The sequence below is a fragment of the Thunnus maccoyii genome, chromosome 9 (genome assembly GCF_910596095.1).
Source record: "Thunnus maccoyii chromosome 9, fThuMac1.1, whole genome shotgun sequence".
NCBI lineage: Eukaryota > Metazoa > Chordata > Actinopteri > Scombriformes > Scombridae > Thunnus > Thunnus maccoyii.
In genome coordinates, this window is record NC_056541.1 from 15,946,689 (window position 1) to 15,960,902 (window position 14,214).

General features: G+C 39.2%; 1 protein-coding gene across 2 annotated transcripts in view; it reads right to left on the minus strand.

The window, feature by feature from the left end:
- grid2 (glutamate receptor, ionotropic, delta 2) overlaps nt 1-14,214 on the minus strand; it is a 554,413-nt gene that overhangs the window by 59,509 nt on the left and 480,690 nt on the right. For both annotated transcript variants that reach the window (XM_042421919.1, XM_042421920.1), the window contains one exon: nt 13,296-13,491. In XM_042421919.1, coding sequence (XP_042277853.1) covers nt 13,296-13,491 — 196 coding nt within the window. The remainder of the gene's footprint in view (nt 1-13,295; nt 13,492-14,214) is intronic.

Here is a 14,214-nt window from a genome sequence, read left to right on the forward strand (position 1 = left end):
GAAAATAAAGAATTTATGTATTAGTAAAATGTGGTGTTAAAATTCGCCCATATTTTCTGTCTCTGTGCTCTTTCTCCTCAATCTCCTCTCTTCCGTCTCATATCTTCCACATTCTCATTTCCTCCATCTTCCTTTTCTACATTTCAACTCTATCTAGGTCCCTGATCACCAATTCTTTCTCTATTTTTCCATCTACCCCTCCATCCTGCCCTCACCTCGCTCTCCATTCTTGTCCTTTCTCACCCATTTCCAGCAACTCCCACAGTCTCCAGCTCTCTTTCGGTCACTTTCTCCTCTGTTATCACTCTCTTTCCACCTCCCTAAATCTCCCAATTTCCCCTTTCTTACTCCCCGAGCACCCATTCACCATCCATATCTTCTTCCCCTCCACCCCTCATCTTTCCACTGCTTTGTCTCAATTGTCCTCCCGAGTGCTGTGATGGCCTCACCCAGGGCTGAAGAATCTAAACAGGTCTTGGTTAATTTACCATCAGTTCTATCTGGCAGAGAAATCAGCATAATCTTTATCATTATCACTGAAATCTAAATTGGTAAATTGGTGAAAGCTTATAGGCTTACATTATACAGCTCCTTACTTCCAGTCTCGAAATATATGTAGCAGAGGTGAAGAAATGATGGTAATTTTTATCATAATTTCTGGAGTCATTATGCTAAATGGGCAGATGGTGATAGGGAGACATTAGGTGATGGGAAACGGGCTTGTTACAGAATGGAGTAAAACATATGTAGGACAAGTGAGGCAATTTTCCATCATCAATAATATTATATACCATGTAAAACAGGTATGGGTGTGTACAAATGCATGAATTTTGAAGAATATTAGTGAAACACTGCCTAGAAAGTTAAATCCATGCGATAAAAGTGTCACAAGATGACATTTTTGACAGTACACAAACACATCAAGCACATGCCTAAGACTATTGATTGGTATGACCTCATCAGATGAATGGATCAGATCCATTTCAGCACGGTAAAATAAAGATTACCATGCTTCAAAAATATTTGAAATTCATCTCCAAGAAATGTTTTTTTTTTCTTAGAAAACTGGGTTTTACAAATGACAGCAGAAATGGGTCAACTTTACACTCACTGTTTCCAACACAATATCCTGCCCTCCTTTTCTCCTCCTGTTTCACAGCCCTGAGTGACTGTTAGATGCATGCATGGGTGAAATTCAGAATTATCCATAATCTACTAAAGGCTTCATTGTCCTGCTCAAAGCTGTTCTGTTCAGGGTTGGATTGGAAAGCTAGTGAATTCACTGTTGCCATATTTGCTCATTAAAGTGTTGTGTGTCTTTATTGAAGAACAGCCTTTACTATGCTTTCTTTACTCCTAGCCTTGACTTAAGTGAATGTTGATATAACTGCTGCTTCAATACAAATCTTTTCTTTTTTTTAGAAGCTGCCATCAATTTGAGACTGCAGAGTAATGATAATATGTAATGCACATTTTCTAAAGTGGGACCTTTGCATGGTGCAGCAGAAAGTCAGGCAGACAGAAAATCACTCACACTGGCAATCCACTCAACTCTAAAATCACTCAGCAGTCATCAAAGACTCTTGAGACCTGACAGAGAGTAGCTGTCATATATTCACACAGGGACACTTACATCAACTGAGTCAGGTGTGTATGTGTGTGCGCTGGAATGTATGCGAGTAAGCATGCAAATGTGAATATCTCAGTAGTGTGTGTGTGTGCTCAAGCTTGAGTGTAGGCTGCATATGTATATATATGTGTGTGTGTGCTACACTGTCAAGACTTAAAAGCCACTCAGTGAGACACATTTCCATTTTCCATTCCTTTATATGTTAAGGTCTCCTGTGGCACGAGCTGAAATCAAATGTGACAAGAAAAAAAAGTCATCCTATGAACACTGATTTAATATTGTAAAACACTTTAAGCTATGAGGACATACGTAAAATATAAACAGCATGTGTCCTTTTGAACTATGTACATACATATTGTATAATGCACGAAAAAAACTCACTCACTCACACTCACAAACAACACTATGGCACAGTACTAGATGTTGGTTGGTTCTGTTTTATAGCTGTGAGCAGAGGGAGTTCACATCACTGTCACTATGACCTTCCATTTTTATGACAAATATATGATGCCTCATATTAGTAGCACATCACATTATGGTCTGTGTCAGTACTTTACAAGCTGCAGTCCAGGGGGTGCAGAGGTTAAGTAATTAAGAGGGTAAGTAATTGATAGTTAATTTCAGTAATTACTTTTACAAGTCAGCACAACAGTCAAATGCTGAGCTGTCAGGAGCTCCTCAGCTAAAAGGCCTGCCTAACATCACACTGAGAAAAAAAAAAAGTCTTCCTGAGACCTTCCATGAATAAATGGAGACAACCACAACTGAGTAACGCATTGCTTTAAATAGAAACGCCATGTCAAACAGTGACATACAACACACTAGTCTTTGAAATCATATGTGACACCAAGTTAATGAGATATCAAGTCTGAGGTGCAACACCTCTTAGTTTATTGAACGCCTTGATCATTGACTGAAATGGGAGCGACACATATATTACCCACTGACAGGCCTAACTCTGCAGCGCTTGCCTGGCTTTGTGTGTGTTTGTGTGTATCAATGCATCCAAGGTGTGCATGTCAGTAAAAGTGTTAGTGTATGAAGCTTACATACGTCTGCTTTTGGACACGTGAAAAAATAGTGTTTGTATGTGCATTTCCACATGTACGTGCATCTGTGTGTGTCTGTGTGTGTGTGTTTGTGTGTGAGTGATACCAGAGACAGCTCAGACGCTGACCCGATCTGACATATAATATTATTCTGCTGCAGGGGATCAAAACTGAAAAGGGAGAAAATCCATAGTGCACAGGAGACAACGGTGACAGAGAGGAGTAAGAGGTTTATTGTGAAAGAGAAAAGGCCTGAGAGAAAGAGAGAGAGTGAGAGAGACGAAGAGAGAAAGCTGCAGCAGGGAAGAGGAGGGGGAGAAGAGAGAGCATGACACTGAGGGGCAAAATATATCAAGTTCTTAACCTCATAGGAATCAAATATAGCAGAGGGACTGGATTGAAGGAGACAAACACATCAAAATATATCAAATAGAGGCAGAGAGCAAAAGAGTCCGAGTCAGAGTGACTCATAGGGTCTCTTAATAACACTATGGTCTTCCAAATACCCTCCAGCTTGAAAGTACTGTTCCAGGTATTGTTCACTAGTTTGAGAGGAAAATATAACAGGCAGAAAGTCTCCACTTTGAAGAATTTTTAGGTGATTGCTTCAGTTTATTGGCCATTAAGTGTTTCACTTAGTTTCCACATCTCTTTTTGGCAGACTTTGTGAAAAGTAACTGAGATCAAGAGATCATTTAGCCTTTGACACCTCTTTTTTCTCTGTGTGACAAGCTTCAGGGTAAAATTAATGTTTCACTTTTTTCTGAGAGGAAGATGAATTTCAGAGATTAATTCAGAGAGAGACCTAAATGTGGAGGAGGATATCAACAGTATTTGACTGACTAAAGTGAAGTTCAATCTACATTTAAAGTACTTTGTTTTAGAATGATCAAATACCATACATTTTCATTATCGAGGTTTACAAATACAGTTAAACATGGCAATTATGTCACTGCAGCAGAAATAAAACATCAGCCTGTGTCAAAGCAACTGAGAGAGGAACAAGCATTAATGTACCACTAGAGTGCACCCTGTAGCCTTTAACACAATGTAGATGAATAAGAGACTGGCAGAGAGACAGGGGGAGATACAGGAAAGAAAATATCAAGAGAGTAGAAAGAAGGACGGGGGAGGGTTAAGTTTGGGAAACAGAGTAGTGACATAAAATAGAAAGACAGCAACACAGACCGTTGCAAACAAGTGGTGGTGCATAGAGACATAGCGCAATTAAGTCCCGCCCACTATGGAGGAGAAAACAATTCATGGCTCTCCATTGACTTTGTATTGAGTAAAGGTGCCCCCTCGTCACTTCTGTCTGCTAGCAAACAACAGAAATATGCCTAAAAGCTGCTGTGTGGTGGGATGCACTACCAACAGGGTAAAGAATCCAGAACTATATGTTTTTATAAGCTGCCAAACCAAAGAACCAAGCCTTTAAGAAGACAAAAGTGTATAATATTACAGGGCTGTGTGCTGCGCGGTGGGAGAGACAGACCTGAAATGTGCTGCACAGACAGCCTGCAGCTCAGAAACCTCCGTAACAATACCTAGACACGCTGCTAGTCACAGAGAACACACACTGAAAATAAAAACAGAAGATCAGGTGGATTACTCATGGATTCCAAAAGAACTTGGACACCAAATATTTGTCTGCCTTGGACATGGGATCTCTATGACGGGCTACACCTGTATGGGCTGGGATGAGAATATTTGGTAAAACATTAAAAGGATGTTACCCTTGGTCGCAACCCCAACACCCTTGCCCACACAGCTGCTGCTCCCAGGAACTACAGACCACCCAGATACAGACAAGAAACTCTACCTCCCACCTACCTGTGGCACCTGCAGTGCTCTGCCCCCCTACAGCACTCCGTCCCCATCCTATATCCCACCCTACTGGCCCATCCAGCCACAGAAGACCCCAACACCCCACCATCACCAACAGATGACCTATGCATCTATGATGAACAATCCTATGCCTCCCCTATCCACCACTGTAAGGGGAACTAGGGGCAATCAAAGAGATGCTCCACACTCTGTGTAACAGACTACTGCGAACATGAGGTACAGAGATACCTTAGATAAAGAACACACACACACTCTTTCACACACGGAGATACAGACACATACAGACACTCACACGTTCACTCTTTCTCTGTCTTTCTTTCTCACACACACACAAATACAAAGTTAGTTTAAATATATTAATTCTCCTGTAAATTGGTTGCACCAGATTGGTCTTTTTTCTGTTTCATTTTGTTCATGTTTTGGTTAAATTTATTTCTTTTTTCTCTCAATTAAATCTTTCACAATAAGCTTTGGAATATTCAGGGTTTGTACTCTTGCACTCTTGTACTCTACACTTTTGGTCTAGACCACAGACCTGATTTCTTAAAAGAAGAAGTTTTAGTGGTGTCTAGCAGGGTGGACTTGGTAGAAATGGAATGTAATATTCATAAGTATGTTTTAATTAGTGTATAATCCCATGAAAATACGAATCATTGTGTTTTTGTTACCTTAGAATGAGCTCTTTGTATCTATATAGGGAGCAGGTCCTCTTCCACAGAGCCTGCCATGTTGCACCACCATGTTTCTACAGTAGCCCTGAATGGACAAACCAAACACTGGCTCTAGAGAGAAGAATGGTGTTCATCCCTCCAGAAGAGTTCTAGAGACTTGTAGAACCAATGCCAAGGCTGAGGAACACCATTCTTTAAAAAGATATTCCCTCATTTTTGTTTTGATGACAGTGGTGGAGAGCGCTGTCTAACACGTCAGTCTAAAATCTCCCATAGGTGTTCAGTTGGGTTGAGATCTGGTGACTGCGAAGGCCATAGCATATCCATCATTTTCATACTCATCAAATCATTCAGTGACCCCTCGTGCCCTGTGAATTGGGACATTGTCATCTTGGAGGAGACCACTCTCATCAGGATAGAAATGTTTCATCATAGAATAAAGGTGATCACTCAGAACAACTTTGTATTGATTTGCAGTGACCCTTGCCTTTAAGGGGACAAGTGGACCCATGCCAGCAAAATGCCCTTCACAGCATAACAGAGCCACCAAATCCCCTCACTCTAGGGGTCAAGCATTCAGACCTGTACCAGTTTTTCCTTTGATTTTTCACTGGTCTGTATGTGTGCAATATACAACCCTCCATCAAAGTCACCATACCATGAAGAAGAGTTCTACAGCTCCCTACACACAGAGATATTTCACTTTCAAGCCCAATACTTCTCTGTGCAGAAATGAACAGGTTCAGAACCTGAATGTATAGACCACACAGGAGATGAACATATATTCAGACAGTCACTTTTGACTCCCTCACCCTCAGCCATGAGGAACCAGAGGTGTACTGGCAATCGGGCACACTGGGAAAAATCCCAGTGGGCCACAGCATCGGTGGGCCGGTGGAGTTTGGAAAAATAAATAAATTTAATGACGTCTATAAAAGCATCCCACCTGAAGACCTGAACCTAAATCAACTTGAAATTGAAACAAAGTTAGGGAACCTTGAATCAGCCATCATGAATAACCAAAAATCCATTAGATTACCCAATTACACAAAACGAGTTAACAGACATACTGAAAACTCTTAATTCCAATAAAGCTTGTGACACAGATTGCATAAAAAATGAAATGCTGAAGAACAGTACCCCTGAGTTGCAAACTGCAGTTGTTAAACTGTTCAACATAGTGCTGACTGCTGGCTGCTTTCCTGATGTCCCAATCCATAAAAATGGTAATAAATTAGACCCTAATAACTACAAAGGGATCTGTGTCAGCAACAACCTTGGGAAAATATTCTGTAGTATCTTGAATTCCAGGAAACCCACCTTTATTCAAGAAAAAAATATAATTAGCAAATGTCAGATTGGCTTTCTTCCAAGTTACCAAACCTCCGATCATATCCTTACACACCTTAATTAATAAACATGTCCACCAAGAAAAGGGAGGGAAAATATTTGCTTGTTTCATCAATTTTAAAAAAGCCTTTGATTCCATTTGGCTTGAGGGACTTTTCTTCAGAATCCCTCAAAGTAGACTAGGTGGTAAGGTATATAATCTTATCAAATGTATGTGCAAGCACAACCAGTGAGCTGTGAAAATTAACAATCAAAGAACAGAGTACTTCACTCAAGGATGCAGTGTGAAACAAGGGCACTGTTTAAGTCCTATATTATTCAATCTGTATATAAATGAACTTGCGGACCAGTTGGATCATTCAGCAGCTCTGGGCCTCACACTCTTTGACACAGAGATTAGATACCTGCTTTATGAAGATGACCTTGTTCTGTTGTCCCCAACCAGAGATAGTCTTCAACATAACCTGACCATCCTAGAACAATACTGCCATAACTGGGCCTTGGAGGTAAATTTTAAACAAACCCAAATTCTTATCTTAAAAAAAACATCTTGAAAACAATTATTTTACTTTGATCAACACCCTAATTGAACGCACAAAAAATTATACTTACCTTGGTCATAAGATATTGGCATCAGGAAATTTCAGTATGGCAATAAATGCACTCAAAGAAAAAGCAGGCAGAGCAATGTGTGCATTAGAAACCAAGTTATCCAACATTAACATTCCAATTAATTTTACCAATAGCTTTATATGGAAGTGAGGTCTGGGGCCCGCTCAGTAGATTGGAGTATGTCTCATGGGACAAACACCCAGTAGAGGCCCTCCACACTGAATTCTGTCGAAGAACTCTAATCGTTCAAAGGAAAACTCCAAATAACGCCTGCAGAGCAGAACTGGGATGTTTCCCAGTACTGTTAAACATACAAAAACAGGCAATAACATTTTTGGACACATCTAAATTCAAGTCCAAAACACATACATCCCTTCAAAGCACTAAAAACCAAAGGGCTGAACCCTGAAAACAGCCCCCTAAGTCAGCTGATGGTGAAACTAACCAATGGGCTCTCAACAGCTCTGATTCAAAACAACACAATCCAATAAAACTAATTATGAGTCAGTCAAAAGATCTATATTTAGAACATTCCACTCTGTCAGAGATACAAAGCAGAGACTGATCGTGACAAAATACAGGCTCAGTGACCATTAACTGGCGGTAGAAACCGGAAGATACAGGCAGACATGGCTGCCCAGACATGGGAGGTGGACACAGAGATGCACTTCCTCCTCCACTGTGAGAAGTTCTCTTCAGTAAGAGACTTCCAATACAGGGAAACAGCCAAGAAATTAACAAACCTCCTCAAGTTAACCACAGAGGGGAAACCGGCAGTTCTCCTGGGTGAAGGGACAGCAGCTCCTCTGGCAGCTAAATATTTGTTGTCTGCCTGCCACAGCCTAAGGGACTCACAATCACTATAAGATCCCAAAAATCATCAGTATAATATAGAACCTGCATATAATAATAATAATAATAATAATAATAATAATAATAATAACCTTTATTTATATAGCACATTTCCATTTCCAATACACAAGTATGTCTTTTTTGAGATGAGTTTAAGGAAATTTTCATTTCATTTATGAATGTACTCAAGACAGTTTATAAGCGAAAATCTCATTGAACTTATTAGGGTCAGAGCTGAGGTAAACCTAGGTGTCCCATTACTGGGACAAGTGTTATTTTTCCTGGTTTTAATTTTAATTGTGTTTTAATTTTAATGGGGCAATTTCATCAAGGAATTGAATTGCAGATGATATTGAAATTAGTTAGATGCTCATCCGCTGATAATGAGGGCCCTATCCCACAAGGGATAGTGTTAAAAGCTTTACTAAAAACACTGGCGGAGGTAGAATTCCCTCTGGGTTAGTGAGCTCAGCTAGAGGTAAGGAGGGCATGCTATCTGCTGCAGGTCATCAGTGATGTCACATTCACAGATCCATATGGGACGAAGGGGGGAGGCAAAATTCTTCGGTGTTTACCTTTTACAACTAAAAGCCAGGAGGCAACTTCTCCAAGAGCCGGTGGGAGGCAGCCGGCATCTGGCACCCCAAAGCCAGGCAGTACCAAAGAGGCCAAGCAGTCTTCAAGCAGTGACTGCCGCTGGAGGAGATCATTTATGAGACTTGTAATGGAGAAGAGCTCAGTCTTAATATTGGAGATTCCATCTGTTACGACTAGGGATGTGCAGAGGGCCCAGTATTTGTATTTGTATCTGTATTTGTTGAGGCAGCAAAATTATTTGTATTTGTATTTGTATTTGTATTCGAATAAAAGTGGAAAGAGGCTTAAAAATCCAGTTTTTGTTTTTATTACGCTTATAATTTTAGAAAATTAAAGATGAAAAGTGATCAGCGTCATGTAGCAGGTGGATGTGACTCCCCTCATTGAGACCTGCTGATAGACGTAACAGCGGAGCAGAGGAGAGAGACTGAGTTAGCGACTATAATTGACCTGCTTGCTGGTATTTGACATGTTTTATTTTTTTCTTCCCAAAAACAAATCATTTTAAAAATATTTGTATGAAACAAATATTCATAAAAAACCCACTATTTGTGCTTTGCCAAATAACGTATTTGTATTCGGGCATATCCCTAGTTACGACCATCATTGATGAGACCTGCAACATGCCTAAAGCAGTCCAGTCTCTCAAGTGGAAAACCATGACTGGAGGGGGTGAGTAAAGTCCATTTGAACTGCAGAAACTTCTCCTATCTTCAATACTCAAACAATGTCCCTCAAGCCCCTCAACCAGGGATAGAGGAGTAAAATCAAAAGAGAAAATTCCTTAAAATCCTCAGTAAAAGCAACCAGCTAGCCTGGCCACCAGGCTAAAAACAACCTAGCTAAGCTAGCAGCAGTCGTGGCAGTCCAGCAGGCTACATCCAGCTGACAGCTAACTTAAAATCCAAAAGTCTGATGACTGAAATCTTTTACCTTGTTAAAACCAGGCAAACCAACCAGAATCTAAAAGTGTAGCGTAAAAATTTGTAAAAATGTCAATTTCTGACAGAGCTTCTGACAGTCAAAAACAACACTGATGTATGTGCATGTGTGACCTGTGTATTTAATATTTATATGTAGTATGTAATACATGTGAATTTTCTGTAAACTGCTTTGCCAACAACGTGTTTTTGTTCATGCCAATAAAGCTATTTGAAATAGTCAGAGAGGAAGGTCTGCTTTCCTCTCATGTTCTCTCTCATTGCTGCTGTGCAGTGCTTGCTGCCACTCTGGAGGTGTCACCTTTGTCTTGTAGGATTTATCCAAGAGATCCAGGTCCTTTCTCCATCCTGCTTATGACCAGCACTTTGTCCAGTTCTGTCTCCTGTCAGACCTGCACACTCTGTTGCTACTGGAAAGCTACCTTTGTCATATTATTTACTCATCATAGAGCATTCAGTCTTACTTACTAATTAAAGAAATATTCAACCTTCAACACTTTAGCATAGCTCCTGGAAATGTACAGTATATCAGTAGCCACAAGACATTAATGCGGACTCTTGTTCTCTTACTATGTATTACTATCACTATTGACATAGCTCTTTCTGTAGACACATAAGGATTTTAAAAAATAATGAATTACACATTACTCATAACTTTTACTTGACACTATTGTGCTAGGCTTACTTGTGCACATTAGGTTGATAAACAATTCAACCTAGCCTGCACCAAGCAGCAGTCCAATCTCTGACATTGCGACTTTCTGTCCACATGTAGTTTGAATGATGCATTTCTGTTCAGATGCATTTCTGTTCAGATTACCCTCTATTTACTGTAGTCCACTAGCAGGCAACAGACAGGTACGAAAATTTCCCCAACAGCATACTGTCCTCTCATTGTCTCCAGCCATCAACTCAATGTAAGCAGCAAGCAGACTTGAATGGTCAGCCTAACATCTCACAGGTGACTCTGTTCATCTCCTGGGTATTACTGCTGTGTTGCAGTCACCTTTTAGCTGATCTTTGGCAGCTGGAATGTAGCACTGATACAACAGGGTGAAACTGAATTTCCCCACCACTTGCTGCAATCAATCAATGGACAACAACATAGAGTTTGACTTTGGTCTTGCTGTCCTTAGTGATAAGTGCCAAAGTCGGATGATCATGCCCTGTTATTTTCAACAGCATGCTCTCCACAAATGTCCGCCAAAAATAATAGATAGCATATGAAACCACACTGCTTTTTCATCTATTGTTATGATTTCTAACATGGTTTTGGAGTGGACAGCCTATCCAACAATGTCAACAAAATAACCTGTGGGGCAATGATCCCTGTGTACCACACTAGTCAAATAGTAAAACATGATTGAAAAAAACATCAGCTCCATGCTCACATAGCACCTCATTTTTCTATTCATCAATATTGAGCAGTCTTGCAGCAGTGATGTCCAAACTTTTGAACTATTTTAAAATGATCTTACAACTTAATCTCTGGTGGCGCTGTTACTCACGTAGTATATATGCCAAGAGGTCAAAATATCAGCATGTTCCTACATAATGTTTCAAAATGGCAATATTGTTGGATTTTGTAAGCTACTTAAAATTATTTTACAATGATTGGAATGACTGAATTAATGTGGATACTATTAGACACCAGGTCTACAACTGTATATCCATGTGAATTTTATTTAAATATTTTAAATACAAAAAAGTATCAGGATTTTGTGAGCTCTTCATTTAAGATGTGATCATTTCTACACAGTCCTCAACATGACAGTTCCACAATATTATGACTCTAATTTCCTTAATAACTACATACATTTGAAAAAAAGAACTAGCATACTGTCTGCATTAAAATTCCTCCAATGATATTTTCTTAATTTGCCACTAGCAATGAACATTTTTTAGGACCCTTTAATTATTTTTTTGAGAGAAACATTTGTATTCAGTCAACTGATATGATAGCATGAAAGACAGACTAAATGTGATGCGCAATAAAATAACTTTAAATTCCTAATCAAACTCAATCAGATCAGAAGATTTATGTTTTTTACATCAAGCTGTTTGTGTCAAGTTGTTAGTTAAGATAAAAAAAATACCTCTTGGTTTCACACACACATAACTCAGATTAACAATAAAATACTGACTTATTCATGATTCTGGTATACTGTACATGCTCAATAAACACCTCTGCCAAAAAAACAACGTATGTGTGTTAATAGTTGTGTGCTTATATGCTGTTATGTGCCGCATTTATCTCATCATTTTAAAAACACCACACGCCACTTTAATCACTCCTCCCAACTCTTCCAATGCTGGCTCCAGTTCAAGGCTAATATATTCTAAAGGGAGGAGGGATAAAGTGAGACTCTCACTGGGAGAGAGAAGGGCGATGCAAACAGAAAGTGGGATGCGTGCAAATGAGATGCGGTAGTCAGGTATTTATGATGCCGGGTAATCACCGAGGGAATTAAGTATTTAACCATGCAAGCATTATCTGTGTATCATTAACATCGTTCTGTAGCAGGAGCTGTATGTCAAAACAGGACTGAGGCTGAGCTGTGTACAAGAAGGATGTACTGTATGCTATATATACAGTGTGAAATTCAATTCACTGTACTGTATGTATTAAATGTGTTATAAATTGGGGGTGCAGGTTTACAAGCAAAATTCTTATGAATAACATCAGAAAAACTGTGAGTGTTTTGCCTTTTGGATGCTGATATAAAATGCGTGGTATTAGAATATAAACCCCTTATTTAAAAATTTTTTTAAAAATTAAAAAAAAACAAAGAATGCAGAAACACATGATCAGGCAAAAGACCTTGACAGCATTTGCTGTGCTGATGAAGTTCTGTCTTTTTCCTATTTTGGGATCAGCGGACACAAATGCAAACAGCTGAACAAATAAATGTGCTGAATGCTTCTATTGAAAGAGACGTTTTTTCGCTCTTATCCCTAATGGTATCATTACATCAAATATAATTGTTAAATCACCCCATGTGCAAAGCAACCTAACTGTTTACCAGCTGCCCATGTTATTCAGTGACAACAGCACTTACACAGAGTGCGCTTTTCTTTGTCACATAAATTGGTTTATGATTGGTTTAACATAATGCTGGGCAGCAATGATCTCAAGTGAAATTGTTCTCTGGGAAAGGAAGGATGGAGGACGCAGGACGTATCTTGCAGTATGATCACACCACAAGGCTCATCTTTTAAGGGCTAATGTTGCACCATACCATGGAATACTTTTTACTATTATTATAGTAAAAAGTATTACTACTACTACTATTATTATTATTTTACTATTATTATATTTTTAATTGTTATAGAATTATCCTTATTATTATAACCATGTTAACAGTAAATTCTACAAAGAAAGGAAAGCCACATAGTATAAAATTATATACATGTATAACAATAACAATAACAATAATAATAAATAAATAAATAAATAATTTATATAGCACTTTTCGTATCATAATATGCAGCTCAAAGTATGTGTTGTCGAAACTGACAAGTTTAAATGCTGGCAAATTATGGCCTGAATCTGAATGCTTTGTATAATAAATGATTGCTTTGGTGTTGCCCCCGCTTCGCAACTGGACCCCTTTACTCAAAACCACAGTACTCCTTCAACACCAATTTTTGTTTTACTATCAACAGTTATTTTACATGTGTCTAAGTACCTTTGTTTAGAAACTGACAACTTACTAAAACTAAAGATTAAAATGTAAAAACCTACCTTCCGAATGCCTTCCTTTGACTCTTCAACATTGTTATCAGCACCTCCAGTACGGTTTATCATCCGCCACATCTGGGAGTACATAGGATCTCTCTCAAAGGGGTTCATTGCCTTGGAGCGCACCTGATCATATACTGCAGAGTCCAGCACCGTACCATAAGGCAACTCTGTCTGCTTGGACAAGTCCTGGAGAGACCTAGAGAGAGACAATGGTGGAAAGAGTTAGTAATCACACAGATGCAAGAGTAAGTTAAGACTCCCCTTAATGTAGGCCATGGCAGTTTGGGATAGTGATGAAATTCAACTGATTGCTGTCAAGAACTGTCCTTGCTTGTCCTGTGAACAAGGAAGTCAGAGTGTGCGTAAACATAAGGGCCGGAGTATGCTCGAAAAGACCTAGTTTGTTCGATGTCACAATACAAGGTTTTAACCTCCTACTCATTCACACTACTTTGCAGTCTCTATAGTATATATCTTAACATATATTTTAAAACTATACCATTATTTCTAAGTGCACATTTGGATAAAATGAGAATACTACAATTAGTAATGTCAAGTAAGAAAAAACTTTGTCACAGCTGGAGTGACCTTGATTGAATCCCCAGCAGTGGTGCTTCTTGCTTGGCTGGGAACTCTGATGTTTGCACAAGCAAACATGGTGTATGACCATGTCTTCATTATCATATTAAGGCTCCTTTCCACTGTGAGATTTTGGGCTATCTAAGACAAATGTTGACAATCGTGAGAGAAAATTGGTAAAATCTTTGGTTGTCAGTCTAAAACGGTGGTCCCAGAACGCACTGCGAGACATGTCAATCGACGACCATTTGGAGCTTTGACAACCAAAGACAGACTGAGGCAAAATTCTGACAGTGTCAAAAATTTTAGCTGTAGCATGCCCATCGGTGTATGTTAGCCG